General features: G+C 47.7%; 3 protein-coding genes across 9 annotated transcripts in view; 1 reads left to right on the top strand and 2 right to left on the bottom strand.

Annotated features, from left to right (window-relative positions):
- Window positions 1-13,600, bottom strand: part of Med20 (mediator complex subunit 20) — a 172,175-nt gene that overhangs the window by 69,740 nt on the left and 88,835 nt on the right. For 3 of the 5 annotated variants that reach the window (XR_009227351.1, XR_009227352.1, XM_046450707.2), the window contains exon 1: window positions 2,314-2,454. The exons of 1 other annotated variant lie outside the window; for it this stretch is intronic. Coding sequence is in view for 1 of the 4 variants with exons in the window: in XM_046450707.2 (XP_046306663.1) it covers window positions 2,314-2,327 (14 nt within the window). In the remaining 3 variants the exon portion in view is untranslated. Of the gene's footprint in view, window positions 1-2,313; window positions 2,455-5,014; window positions 5,140-13,600 lie in introns of those variants that run through there. One more of the 5 variants, XR_009227354.1, reaches the window with a different exon arrangement.
- On the top strand, window positions 2,558-11,860 carry Bysl (bystin like). The gene is made up of 7 exons (XM_046450701.2): window positions 2,558-3,133; window positions 5,870-6,032; window positions 8,346-8,484; window positions 8,836-8,969; window positions 9,606-9,766; window positions 9,925-10,027; window positions 10,532-11,860. The coding sequence occupies exons 1-7, from the start codon at window positions 2,869-2,871 to the stop codon at window positions 10,875-10,877; spliced, it is 1,311 nt and encodes a 436-aa protein (XP_046306657.1). The 5' UTR covers window positions 2,558-2,868; the 3' UTR covers window positions 10,878-11,860.
- Ccnd3 (cyclin D3) overlaps window positions 12,397-13,600 on the bottom strand; it is a 90,045-nt gene continuing 88,841 nt past the window's right edge. For all 3 annotated transcript variants that reach the window (XM_046450704.2, XM_046450705.2, XM_046450702.2), the window contains one exon: window positions 12,397-13,532. In XM_046450704.2, coding sequence (XP_046306660.1) covers window positions 13,365-13,532 — 168 coding nt within the window. In that variant the 3' untranslated portion in view covers window positions 12,397-13,364. The remainder of the gene's footprint in view (window positions 13,533-13,600) is intronic.

Below are 13,600 nucleotides of genomic sequence, written 5' to 3'. Positions count from 1 at the left end.
CTTTCAATGACTTAACTCTTTGAATCCTCCCAACAGCCCTATGAAAGGTTTTGCCTTTTTTTTTTTCTGGGGCCGGGGGGAGGGGGTACTGAGGACTTTACCACTAAGCAATATCCCCAATCCTTTCTCAATGTTTTTCTATTTTGAGACATAATCTTGCTAAATTGCCAAGGCTAGACTCAGACTTGTGATCCTCCTGCTTCAGTATCTTCAGTTGTTGGGATTACCAGGTGTGTACCACTGCACCTGAGAAAGTTGCTGTCATTTATCAATTTATTATAAATGAGGAAACTAAAGTACAAAGAAATTAATAACTTGTATAAAGTCACTCAGTAAATGCAGATGTAGCCAAGATTCAAAGCCAGGAAACCTAGCCAGGCACTGTGGTGCATGCCTGACAGGAGAATCCCAAGTTTGAGGCCAGCCTCAGTAATTTAGCAAGACCCTGTTTCAAAAGCCAAGCAACCTGGCTCCATGTCCATGTTCTCAGTCACTAGACTAGACTGCCTGTCTAGGGATGTGGTTGCCTGCTAAAATATTTTTAAGGAAAAGGGTCCAATTTCTTTTAATATTAGTAAATAATAGTACAAAGCTGGATGTGCTGATGCATACCTATAATCCCAGCAGGAGGCCAAAGCTGGAGGATTACAGTTTGAGGCCAACCTGGGAAATTTAGCAAGACCCTCCCTCAAATATTTTTAAATATATGTGTTTGTGTGTATGTATGTATGTACGTGTGTGTGTGTATATATATATATATATATATATATACGTGTGTGTGTGTGTATGTTTGGGCTCTCTCTCTCTCTCTATATATATATATATAGACACAAACATATATGTTGTATTTTGACACAATACCTTTATTTTATTTATTTATTTTTATGTGGTGCTTAGGATCAAACCCAGTGCCTTGCACATGCTAGGCAAGCACTCTACCACTTTTCCACAACCCCATCCCCCTTGCCTCAAATGTTTAAAACGGTTGGGGATATATAGCTCAGTGGTAGACTTCATTGCCCATAAAAACATACATAAATAAATGATAGCACAAGTAGTTCTTAGCTATATAACAATTATAAAGTCACACATGATTGAATTCTGGGAGACTACATTACCTTATTATCAACTCAATGAATCTATTAAGGCAGAGTCCAACTGTTACTAAAAATTGCCACTACTGTGTCAGAAATAGTACTGAGAAGCAATGCTGATGACCTGACTTATTTTGAAATATAAGAGGATCCTTAAATTGATGAAGCAAGGAACAGAAATTCTGGGACTCCAAAAAGTTTGAAGGGTAGAGCCAACAGAAAGAGAGCCCTTTCCCTGAGGTTCCAAGCCTCTGCACTGTGGCCTTCCCATTTCCACCCCTCACACACTTCCTTACACGAGAGGACAGGGAGGAGGATTGTGATGTCAACTGTGAGGAGAAAAAAAAAAAATCTGTGGCAATCACCGAGAAATCTATTAGAGCCTGGGCCACCATAAAGAAAAGCATTTCCCACAGGCACGCTTTCAAAGAAAAAGTCTAAAGCCCTGACTTCAGATATCCTGGTTTCCAGGGCTAACTGGAAAGATATTCAGCCTAACAAGATTTAAAAAAAAAAAAAAAAAAAAAGCGGGGGTGGGGGAGAAGGAGAAGTCCTCTGAGACCTTGCACTTGGGACTAACGCCCGTAAGAGCATTGAACCCATACCTTTCCTGCCACCTGGCTTTTCCAACTGAGATAATATGTTAGAGACAAAGAGTTCAAAGAATCTAGATCAACCATGTAATTAATACTGTAGGAAACAGGTCCTGAATAGGTGAAGTGCCTGGAATCCCGATTTCCTAATTGCCAATGGCTTCTTTTTTCTCTCTGGACCCAAGATCTTAAAATGGCCAAGTCAAAATCGGCTGATCTAACTGTATTTGCTGATTCTACGGAGGTGCAAAAAATAAAAAATGCTGTCCCCTCCAAGCGTTGTCTGCAGTTTTGTCCTAGTCCGGAAATCTTATTTCCAACCCTGAAAGCCCACTCCTGACAGTACTAAGGCCCAATGTGTAGAAACAGGTACCAAGAAAAAGGAGAGAAGGTACATAACCTCTGCCCTGCCACCTGCCAGGATGAAGGGCAGCATCACTGAGGAAACAAGGCCGGAGAACCCACGGCCCTTTCAGTGTCCTCTTTATTCACACCACTCGAGGGCAGCTTGCGCAGCTCCCGGGAGTCGGCGGACCTTGGTCCAGATCCTTCTCCCCGGTTACTCCAGGCTCTGAGGGCCCTTCAGGACCCCTAGCCTCGCCCCACAAAAGCCCTGGTAGTCCTACCAAGTCACTCCCATGGCGGCGGGCCTGGAGGTGCCACGATCAGTCTAGCGGAGAGCTCTGCTGCCGTCCACAAGAACTGGAGGACCAACGCAAGCTGCGGTCGCGGAAGGGGCTCCGGAAATACGTAAAAACCCGGCGCCGAGGCGACGCGTCCACAGGCAAGGGGATGTGTCTGAGCACTCCCTCGATGACGTTTCCAGTGATGTCATTCGCCCGGCTCCCGCCCCCACGCTTGCAGCACCGGAAATTCCCCTTTGGCAGGACTTCCAGGCCTTAGATCCCTGAAGCTTGGAAAGTGTGGCTTAGGCCGCCACCACTTAGATAAACCGATATTAAAGACAATAAGTTTATCTGTGGATCCAGGGTGTCCCGCTCCAGGATCCGGGGGCTGTTTGAATGTAGGTGTGGCGCTGGTGGCACTTCTGGCCTCCGAACACTCGGGGTCGCTGTGATCTCTGCCTGGTCTCTAGGGCACTGGGAGTTCACCGCACATGCGCACTCTGAGCTTTTTGCCATCCCCACGTGAGAACTCTCTCAGGAACTTTTTCGAGGAAAATGCCTAAATTCAAGGCCACCCGTGGGGTTGGAAGTAAGGAAAAGCATGCGCCGCTGGCCGACCAGATTCTCGCTGAGGACTCCGTGCGGGCAGGGGCCCGAGAAAAGCGGCGGGGTCGCGGAACTGAAGAGGAGGAAGAGTACGTGGGGCCCCGGCTGAGCCGACGGATTTTGCAGCAAGCGCGGCAGCAACAGGAGGAGCTCGAGGCCGAGCATGGGACTGGGAACAGGCCTGCAAAGCCGCCGGAGCGTGCCACGCGGCTGGGTGAGTGTCAGTGGGTGGGGTGAGAACAAGAGAGTGGCTAGATGGGGTTAGGTGGCCGTTAAAAGTAGTCCAAAAGGGGAATAGGTTGGAATTAAAAAGGGGGTTCACATTACACTGTTGTAACGATGCTGGAACGAAAGACCTAGTCCTGGCTAGAGCACTCCACGACCACTCTTGGTTTCAGACACACCCTTCCAAGAACACCGAAGTTAGGCCAACAGGAAGTGATCGCTCACTCCACTAAGTTCTCCTAGCATCTAGCCATTGATTTTGCAAGTGTTTATTAAGATGCCTCCATAGTGCTTCACACTATGCTTGCAGTTTGGGTAGTTTGGATACAGAAATAAAAATAGACATGTATCTGACTTTAGGACCTGAAGAGAACTCAGGAGAAACATGATCAGAATAATGTATTCCATAGTAAATTATGCTATCCCTGGTAAAAATAGCATTCGTCTTAAGAGATCAGGCTTTCCAGATTGTATGACCTTCAAGCTGAAAACTAAAAAGCTATGGGGTATATTCCCATCAAGTGGGGGGGAATACTGTTTAGAGGCCAGCGAGGGGCAGAGATGCACTGAAAGATGTTTTGATATTTTTCTCATTGTGGAAGGAGTGTTGATCTCCCTGTTGCTTGAACCTCCCAATCTTATTTATTTATCCTAAAATCAGTGTTTGGCCCAATCAAATATTGCCTCTTGACTACAGTTTCTGTACTTGGTTTCTAAAACATCAAACACTTGTTTAACTACCACCTGACTTAAGTATTTTTAACTGACTCTTGTCTCCAACTTGTTATGAAGTGCCACAAAATTCAGTCATTAGTCCTTCTCTTCAGATACATTTTCTCTTCTGTTGAGATCATGAAGCTTCATGATTTAAATACTATCTGTTTAATGACTCTTCCCAACCTTATATTCCATGCCTGCTCTTGTCCATGAAACCCAGATTCTTAGATTCAGCTGCCTACTTGGCATCTCTAATTTGAAGTCTCCTAATATGTATTTCAAATTTAACATACCTAAACAGAACCTCAGCTTGTCCCCAAACCTGCTCCTCCTACTGTCTTCCTTGTGTCTGTTAGCATGATAGCTTTTCATTTGCTCAAGGCAGAAACCTTGGACTTCTTTCTTTCTCTCTCTGTATCTGATCTGTCTGGAAATTCTGATGGCTGTATCTTCAACATCCATCCAGAATCTGACCACTTTTCACCACCATCCTGTTCGAACTACCACAATCTCACACCTGGATTATTGCAACAGTGTCCTAATTAGTGTTCTGTAATCTCTACAGTCCACTCAGCAGTTAGAGGTCTTCAATGTCCTATGTGGCCTGCTTCCAGTGCCAGTCTTGCCTCTTCTGCTTTCCCGTTAGTCCTGTCTTGTGTGTGCCACCTGCGTAGGCTTCATTGTTCACTGGAGCTAAGCATGCATATATCTACCTATAAATACAGATTTTGGAGTTGTTAGTATGTAGACACAATGTCTGTCATAATCCCCTCTCCAATTTAGCTTTTGTCACACATTATCTCTATCGTCCTTGTTTGTTTGTTTTCTCCCCAGTGCTGGACATTGAACCCAGAACCTCGCTCATGCTGAGCACATGTTCTATTGAACTACACCCCCAGCCCATCTCTCTTCTAAGTGATCTGTAAAGTGTGGCATTTTACCTCACTTGGATTGATAGAATCTGCTCCAGCTACTCAGCCAGATGTACCCTTTCAAAAAATTGGTTATTCAGGTGGTTGCTCAGTTGGAATCTGAACTCCACCACCTGGCCTCCAGGGCTCTCCAGGCTAGCTTGCCTTTGCCATCTAGCCCTATTTCTTGCTACGGCCCAACAGACATTCTAATAACTAAGTGCTTTTTCCAGAATTTTTACCTGGGTGTGGAACACACTCTGTTGTTCCCTTTGTTAATCACCTTTCCATTGCTGTAGCAAAATACCTGAGAAGAAAAACAAGAAAGAGGAAAGATTTCCTTTGGCTCATGTTCAGAGGTTTCTCTCCGGGGTCAGCTGGCTCCATTGTTCTGGGCCTGTAGTGAAGCAGAACATCATGGCAGAAGGAAAGCTACTCACCTCATGGCAACCAGAAGCGGAGAGTTGAGAGAGAAGGGGCCAGGGACAAGGTATACCTTTCAAAAGCATGCCCCCAGTGACCTACCTCTGCCAACTGGGCCCTGCCCCCAATAGCTCCACTGATGAGGTTAGTACCCTCATGACCCAGGTGCTTCTAAGTGCCTGTATATTGTCTGGTATATATTGTCTCTATACCAGTATGATTTGATGAGTAATCCAGCCCTACTCTGTGTGTGTGGAGCATAGTGGTGAAGAACGCAGTGAAAACTCTGCCTGCCTGCCATGGGCACATCACCTAGCTATTCTGTGATTAAGTATGCTCATTTGAAATGGTATAATAACACCTGCATCTTGAGGTTGTCATGATTTGTGAGGTGACATGTGTGGTGTAGAACAGGTCCTGCTTCAAAACCTAGGATGATTTATTGATAATAATTTATTGACATTGCTTTCTCTTTGTTTCATATATTACATTTTGTTTCTTAAGCAACATCACAAGCCCCCGGGGACAGGAAGATAGTGTGTGCCTCATCTGTTTTCTTGCACACATCTATATCACAAGCACATGAGGCCGGTACTACATGGCTAATATAACATTGATTCTCAGTCCCTCACCCACTCCTTGCCATGCTCATTGATTTCATCTCCCTCTTCTAGGGCCAGGAGTGCCCCAGGATGGATCAGATGATGAGGATGAGGAGTGGCCCACCCTGGAGAAGGCAGCCAAAATGACAGGGGTAGACCACCATGCAGAGGTGGTTGTGGACCCTGAGGATGAACGTGCCATTGAAATGTTCATGAATAAGAACCCTCCTGCCAGGTAGGGGCGAGGATTTGTTTGGATAGTACATCCTGATAGAAAGTTCCCACAGCGAAGGAAGTACCTTGGCAAACTTTTGATTCCCTGCCTTTTGAGGGAGCCTGGGCATTGTTAATTGTGGAGGACCACCTTGACCAAACTAGCCCATTCTCCAGGGACCGTTCTGAGAGAGAATGCCTCAGACTCAAAGTGTCTCTCTTCATTGTTATAGAACTACCTGGAATACCCAGGAAAGCAGCTACAAGTCCTTTTTATGTCTGGGGAGATGCATACAATGCTTTGGTATGCTCAGTTTTTTTAGGGGTAAACTCGATTTCCTTAGACAGATCTCTTTCATACCTTAAGCTGATTTAATCTGGGGCTTTCAACCCCAGGTTTATTGGCATTTGGGGCTGGATAACTCTTTTTTGGGAAACTGGAACACAAGGGTGTTTAGCAGAAATTTGTCTCTGACATATACGCTTAGATACCAGTAGTGACATTCCCTCTGGTCAAAATAACAAAAAATGACTTCAGACATTGCCACATGCCTCCTGGGGGCCAAAATCCAGACCTCACTTAGAACCACTAATTTATCTCCATCTATAACATATGCCAGCTCTAAAATATGCGGGCCTGTAAATTGCCAATAGGCAAATTCCTGAGCCTGTGCATTTGGCCCTGGGGAGGGGAGTCTATGGACCCTCAATCAATTCATTCTCTCCCTGTGACATGAATGTGATGGTTCTTCAAGATGGTTCAGCTCAGTGCGTCTCTGATTGCTAATGATACTCTGAAAAGACAGGGAGGCTAAATGGTAAGTTCTGTGGCAGCTTGAAAGCACAGATTGAAGATGTAAGCCCCTCTACCAGATGGATGCCTGATAGTATGGCATAAAGTGTCATACTTGGCCTCTGTGCCTGTCCCCCCAGAGAGTCTTTCAGGTTGTCACTTGGCACTTCATAACTCCTACTTATGACAAATTTGGCAGAACTGTTTCACAGCTTGCAGTAAATAGACAAGCTACTAGAAAAAGGGAGTCTCAGAAGTCTTGAGAAGTAACAGTTGACATCTTCAGAAAGCAGGTCTAGAGCTGTGTGAACTCAGCAGGCAGATATTGTTTGGTCTTGGGCACAATGTACTGTAAAGCACCTGAACTGTAGAACTAGAACCTGAAAGACTAAGTTTGAGTCTTCCCCACTTGACAGCAGTGCAGCCTCAGGGGAGTTATTAACCTCTCTGAGTCTCAATTCCCCATTCTGCATAAGGGGAATAAAAGCATCTCCCAGACACAATGTAGTCATAAAGTCAATGCTGCCAAGCACTGAGCAGGCTCTCAGGGGATAAGAGCAGTTTTATTCATCTATGTATCTTCTTAGAGAGCCAGGGATGAAACCCCAGGCCTTGTGCATGCTAGGCCAGTGCATTGCCACTTTAGCTATAGCCCCCCAGCCCTGGAGCATTTTTATATACATATAAGCAGCCTCAGAAGACACGATGTCATACCATAGCCCAGGGTGATGATCACTCTGAATCCTTAAGACAGGGTTATGTTTGTTATCCTCTGTTTAAGGAGACTGAGAAGAATATAATCAGTCTGTGGAATATTTCCAAATTTTAGTAATTTGAATGGGAAGAGTATGTGCTGTGGTCTGTCTATAGTGATCACAGCCATGTGGAATCTTGGCAGGTAATTAAGATGTATCTGGGGTTGGAGCTGTGGCTCAGCGGTAGAGCACTCACCTAGCATGTGCGAGGCCCTGGGTTTGATCCTCAGCACCACATAAAGAAATAAATAAAATAAAGGTATTATGTTCAACCACAACTTAAAAAAAAAAAAAACTGTACCTGGCATTGTGGGGAGTTCAGACCAGGAGTTTGTAACTGCAGCACCCTTTTTTTGTGCCAGCATTTGAGGGGGTGTTGAGATCAGCAGCACTTAATACTTTATTACTTATCACACACTTGCTGTGTACAGAGAGTTCCCAGTAACACACATGCGCTCACTTGTTTAACCCTTACTTTAACCACATGAGGCAGTACTTTATTACCCCTGTTTAACAGCTGAGGAGACTGAGGCGGAGAGGTAAAATCAATTGCCGAAGATCCTACTGGGAGTGGGAGAGCCAGGATTTAAACCTGAACACACTGACTTCAGAGTCCAGGTGCTGCCCCTCCACAGGAGGACTGCCAGCTTTATCCTAAATGAAATGACTTTCAGGTCCTTCACTTTCTACAGTGTCTGTGGTAGGAGATTGGGCACAGGGGAGTCTGGAGCTTCCTGGTCAGTGACCACAGCTCTCTCCTCTATTCCCCTCGGCACTCCCCTCTTAGGCGCACCCTGGCTGACATCATTATGGAGAAGCTAACTGAGAAGCAGACCGAGGTCGAGACAGTCATGTCAGAGGTGTCAGGCTTCCCTCTGCCCCAGCTGGACCCCCGGGTCCTGGATGTCTACAAAGGGGTCCGTGAGGTAAGAGCTGAGAGGGCAGCCATGGTGATTCCCTTCCAGGGGCAGTGGGCTCCCGCCTCAGGCACTGATGCCCACACCTCATCAAATAAGGCACGGTCATCTCGAATAGGCTCAAGCCAGAATGTGTGGGTTCGTGTTCCTGCTTTGCCTCTCTGCAGCCTCTAAAAGGTGACCAGCCAAGTAGTTATTGAACCCCAGCCATTTGAAGAGCGAGTATAGTGATAGCACCTCCTTACAGGTTGTTGTGAGGACAAAATTAGTTAACATGTAAAAAGCCCCTGAATGAGAACCTGGCACATGGGGTATCAGTATCAGTGTTGGCGATGATGATTTGTCCTCCCTTGTCCCTAGGTCTTATCCAAGTACCGCAGTGGGAAACTGCCCAAGGCTTTTAAGATCATCCCTGCCCTCTCCAACTGGGAGCAGATCCTGTACGTCACAGAGCCTGAGGCCTGGACTGCAGCTGCCATGTACCAAGCTACCAGGTAGCATGGCTGGGGTTAGGGTGGCCTTCTTGCAGAGGTGAGGGCTGGGGTGGGACTGACAGGCTCACCTGCCTTCGCCCTGTAGCTTTGCCCCGTAGCTTCCTCTCACGCTTCCTCATAGCACCTTTATCCTAGCTTTTCCTCTTTCATTTTTAGGGCCACAACTCAGTTGGCACCCCCCTATAATGAGTTTTTAGGGGAGAAGATGATAACTATTGGGATATACCGTGGTGTGTCAAAGTAGACTCATAAGTCTGTGGCTCTCCAGGCTGCTCAGGTCTCTTAGGACAGCACGTTAGAGAAGAGCCATGAGGGGGAGAGGAACGTGGATAGTCATGTGGGAGAACTCTAGCAGTCCCAGCCTCTAGACTGGGGATGTAGGGGCAGAGCACTTGCCTAGCAGGTGCAAGGCCCTGGGTTTGGTCCCCAGCACTATAAACAAGAAAACCCAGCATGTACCCTATTTTGGGTATATCCTGCTGTTCCTCCTGTTCCCTCTCACAGGCTTCCACACAACCCTCTCTGAAAGGATGTTTCCATTTCTTACTGTACAATCTCTTGCCTGCACTGTCCACAGTGGTATTTTAAGGGCCAGGTCCATGCTATCTTGTGACTTGGGAACTCCTGCCCCATTAGGATTTTTGCCTCTAACCTGAAGGAACGCATGGCTCAACGCTTCTACAACCTTGTCCTGCTCCCCCGGGTACGAGATGACATCGCCGAATACAAACGACTCAACTTCCATCTCTACATGGCGCTGAAGAAGGCCCTGTTCAAGCCCGGAGCCTGGTTCAAAGGTGGGAGCCAAGAGGCCAGGAGACAGGCAGGGCTGACTTGAAGGCTGTCTGTAAGACCACATGCCATTGACAGTCCCTAGGACAGTTGGGGATGTTTCCTGCTGTACCTCCTTTCTCTCATCATGGACTAAAAGTGACTGTCCTCTGACATTCCTCAGGGATCCTGATCCCACTGTGTGAGTCAGGCACTTGCACCCTCCGGGAAGCCATCATCGTGGGTAGCATCATCACCAAGTGCTCCATTCCTGTGCTGCACTCCAGGTACTGTTGGGGGCGGGGGCGTGGGGGGACTGATCAGTGGATATCCTCATAGTGGTGTTGCCAGGACTCAGCATGAGGCGGAGTGGGGAGGGAGCCAGGAACAGTTCTGGGTTTGTGGCTTGTTTAAGCGAGTGGGTGTGTCATCACTAGAATAGGGGTTCCACAAAAATAGAATCCTACAGGCTGGCACTTGATAAACTCAGTAACTAGATGAATGAATAGAAAATGGGGAGAAAGGAGGCAAGGTGTGGAGATGGCCAGGTGTTTGGATACACTCTGCCTAGGCACCGGAGCTGCTGTGGTCCAAAGCAGAGGCAGAGATGTGGGGTGGGTATGTCTAGATAGTAACTGGAATCCAGTGAGTATCATAAAGTTGAGCCGGTGAGGAAGAGGTATGTGCTGGCCCATGCAGAAAACCATAGTCAAGGGCCAACAAAAGAGAAGGATCCTTCCCAGCATTTCCCTGATGACTAACTGCACCACCACATCTGCCCTTCCCACCAGTGCGGCCATGCTGAAAATTGCTGAGATGGAATACAGCGGTGCCAACAGCATCTTCCTGAGACTACTGCTGGATAAGAAGTATGCGCTACCCTACCGGGTACTGGATGCCCTGGTCTTCCACTTCCTAAGGTTCCGGACAGAGAAGCGTGAGCTGCCTGTGCTCTGGCACCAGTGCCTCCTGACACTGGTCCAGCGCTACAAGGCGGACTTGGCCACAGATCAGAAAGATGCCCTCCTAGAACTTCTCCGGCTACAGCCCCATCCACAACTGTCCCCTGAAATCAGGCGAGAGCTTCAGAGTGCAGTTCCCAGAGATGTGGAAGATGTATCCATTACTATGGAGTAAAGAGAATGGATACATGTCATGGCCCAGATGGCATAGGAGGACACCAGGACCCTTGTTTGTGATGAAGCACAACACTGAACCTTTATGGCTAAAGACCTAGATCAGGACACTAATAGGTCCCAGCGGCATCTGTGGTTCCCAGTCCTAAGCAGGGGAGACAGAGTCTGGCTGGCTCCCTCTTCCATTCTAGGCCTCCATCCCTGCTCGCCTCTGGGCCTGCCTCGAGATTCCACCCCTAGCATCTCACTCCCTAGCTGGAGCATGATATAAGTACCTTCTCTCCAGCTTCTGTGTCAAGTCACTGTGGCTAAAAACAAAGGCAAGTATTTATTGAACCTCTGTATGGTGGTGTGGTTGATGGAGAAATTTCTACTTCCCTCTGTAGCTGGAGATGGGAGTTACTTTTCCCAGTTTTTGTCTTCAGTTTACACAAGAGCCCCCACCTCTTCATCTCGAAGATTGTTTTTCTGGGCTTCACTTGGCTCATTTGCCTCCAGGGGGCATCTTCTCTGCCTGCCCAAGAGGACAAGGCTACTCTACACGTTGGTAGCAACAGGGAGCTGGCTATTCATGATTTGAAAGGTGTTGGTGGCACGACTGAATGAAAGGACCACCAGAGAGAGGCCCTCCTCAAGGTTAGGCCTAGAAATGATTAGGTCTGGGTCAGCACCAAACAGGTTCTTTTGAGCTTTTTGGCCAACAAACTTTAAACCAGTGTTTAAAGTGTCAAGCTAGGGTAAGATACCTGTTTTTATGTAGCAACAGTATTTTGTGAGAATTGTGTGAAATTCAAATTTCAGTGTCCATAAGCAGTCTTGGTGGGGTATAGCCATGCTGTTTGCCCATTTTCTGTGCCACCCTCGCAGAGGTGTCTGTCATCTTGCTGCATATCTTCATTGTTTGCTTTTGAAAGTGTGCATTTGTTCCAACCCAATTAATGTTTGGGAACAGTTTGATCCTAACACCAATTTCATGTTGGCTTATATGCAGTTTCATCTTTGAGAAACCTGGATGAATGCAGAAAAGTGCATCCAGCTGAACCACTTCACATCACTACCCAAAACATACCTCAAAAAAGTACTGGCTTCCTCTGTTCAGCCCACCCATATCTGATGGTACAGCTCTGCTTCCCCCTCTGCATCCAGAAGTGGAAGTTTTCCTGAAGTGTTGGGATGGAACCCAGGCCTTGAGTGTGGCAGGGAAGCATTCTACCCCAGAGCCATGCCCCACCCCACTCATTAAATTTTGGGTTGTGCCTCAAACCCCATTTCCCATCATCCTTTGAGGTTGTGCAATTTTGCATCACAGCCATTTTTAAGAAGGGATACATCATACTATAAAGCAGAACTGACTTGGGGGCATTAAACCATATATGGCCCACAAAGCCTGAGTATTTACTCTGGCCCTTTACAGGAAAGGCAGTCCAGGCTTCAGACGGTTGGCTTTGCCTTCTCACTTCATGCAGTTTAGAAATAGGCTTTTACCAGCAACACCATGAAATCTAAGAAACCAAACCCAGTTTATTCCAGAATCTTTATTAAGGCAGTATGATGGCCCTGGGCCACCAATTTAAACCTTGTGGCCTTAGGAAAGACCTGTGTCGACAGGGCTTGCCTCCCTCTCCAGATGGGGGCTTAGCCACCTCCAGCACATCCTGCTTCATCTTCCCTGCTGGAGAATGGGGCACAGGGCGAAAGGGAGAGGAGGCCTTGATCCCACCCCAGGCAATAGCAGCTCCTGGGCCACAAAGATCCTTTTAGCCAGTAGCAGAGGGGAATAAAAGCAACCACCAGGGTTACCACCACTTGTGGGGTAGACAGGCACCACGGCGCCCTCTTACAGTTGTACTCAAAGCAATTAATAAATTAAAACTTTTTCCTTCAGCACCAGACCCCTTGATCACATGGAAGCTGAGTGGAAAGCAAAGCAAAGAGGAATCTGGTTTCTTGCCCCTGACTGAGGCCTAGGCCCTTCTCTAGGAGCAGCTGGGAGCATGGATTATATGGGACCTCCAAAGTGTGCTGAGAAGAGCCATTGAGACTAAATCCCCTCATGTTTGCCAGGATGTCTGAAGGACCCCAATCCAAATGCAATAACCCTAGGAGGGGCAATACTTAGAGAGTATCTCGGCAGTTGAGAACATGAGCACCCCAGAGAGAGGGGCCTCAAAAAGGAATGCTGGTGCATAGATTACCTGTTTCAATTTGTCTGAACAGCCTGGCCCAGACCCAGCTAGAGTCCAGGAGGGAGCTGAGCTGGTCAGATGCAAGAGGAGGAGGAGCTGACTAGCCAGGCAAACACCAACACAGCTGGCCGGCCCCTTAGTGCACACTGCAGGGATAGGCAGGACCTGGCCCCTTGGGTTTTGTGAGGGTAAGGAGGAGCCCCCTCAGGCTTCCCATGTGGCCCAGATTGTTCCTAGAGGCAGGGAGGGGTTGCAGCAGCCCCTCATCTGCTTGGAGGCCACTCGATGGGGCCTGTCCAGGGCTACAGGTGGATGGCTGTAACATCTGTGGGCGTGCTGGTCTGGCTGGGCCCCTGGCTGCTGGAGCCCCGGGGTGCTTTGGGTGCTGGGCTGGGGGTGGTCTGGGCAGCTTCCCTCAGACTCTCCCTGAGCGCAGCTTCAATCTGCTCCTGACAGGCCCGCAGGCAGTCCTGGGAACAAGGGGAACAGTGAAGAACAGCTCCCCCTTAACAACTGGCAGCAGGTGCAGGGAAAGGAC

Source organism: Marmota monax, unplaced genomic scaffold (genome assembly GCF_021218885.2).
Source record: "Marmota monax isolate L192 unplaced genomic scaffold, Marmota_monax_Labrador192_F-V1.1 WCK01_AAM20220418_F8-fsc00127, whole genome shotgun sequence".
Taxonomy (NCBI): domain Eukaryota; kingdom Metazoa; phylum Chordata; class Mammalia; order Rodentia; family Sciuridae; genus Marmota; species Marmota monax.
This window is presented reverse-complemented; position numbering and strand designations above follow the sequence as displayed.

Excerpts from the sequence above, each read along its gene's own strand:
- Bysl (XM_046450701.2), top strand. The coding sequence starts at position 2,869 with ATGCCTAAATTCAAGGCCACCCGTGGGGTTGGAAGTAAGGAAAAGCAT. Across the intron at positions 9,767-9,924 it reads GCCCGGAGCCTGGTTCAAAG|GGATCCTGATCCCACTGTGT; the intron begins GTGGGAGCCAAG and ends GACATTCCTCAG. Across the intron at positions 10,028-10,531 it reads ATTCCTGTGCTGCACTCCAG|TGCGGCCATGCTGAAAATTG; the intron begins GTACTGTTGGGG and ends CCTTCCCACCAG.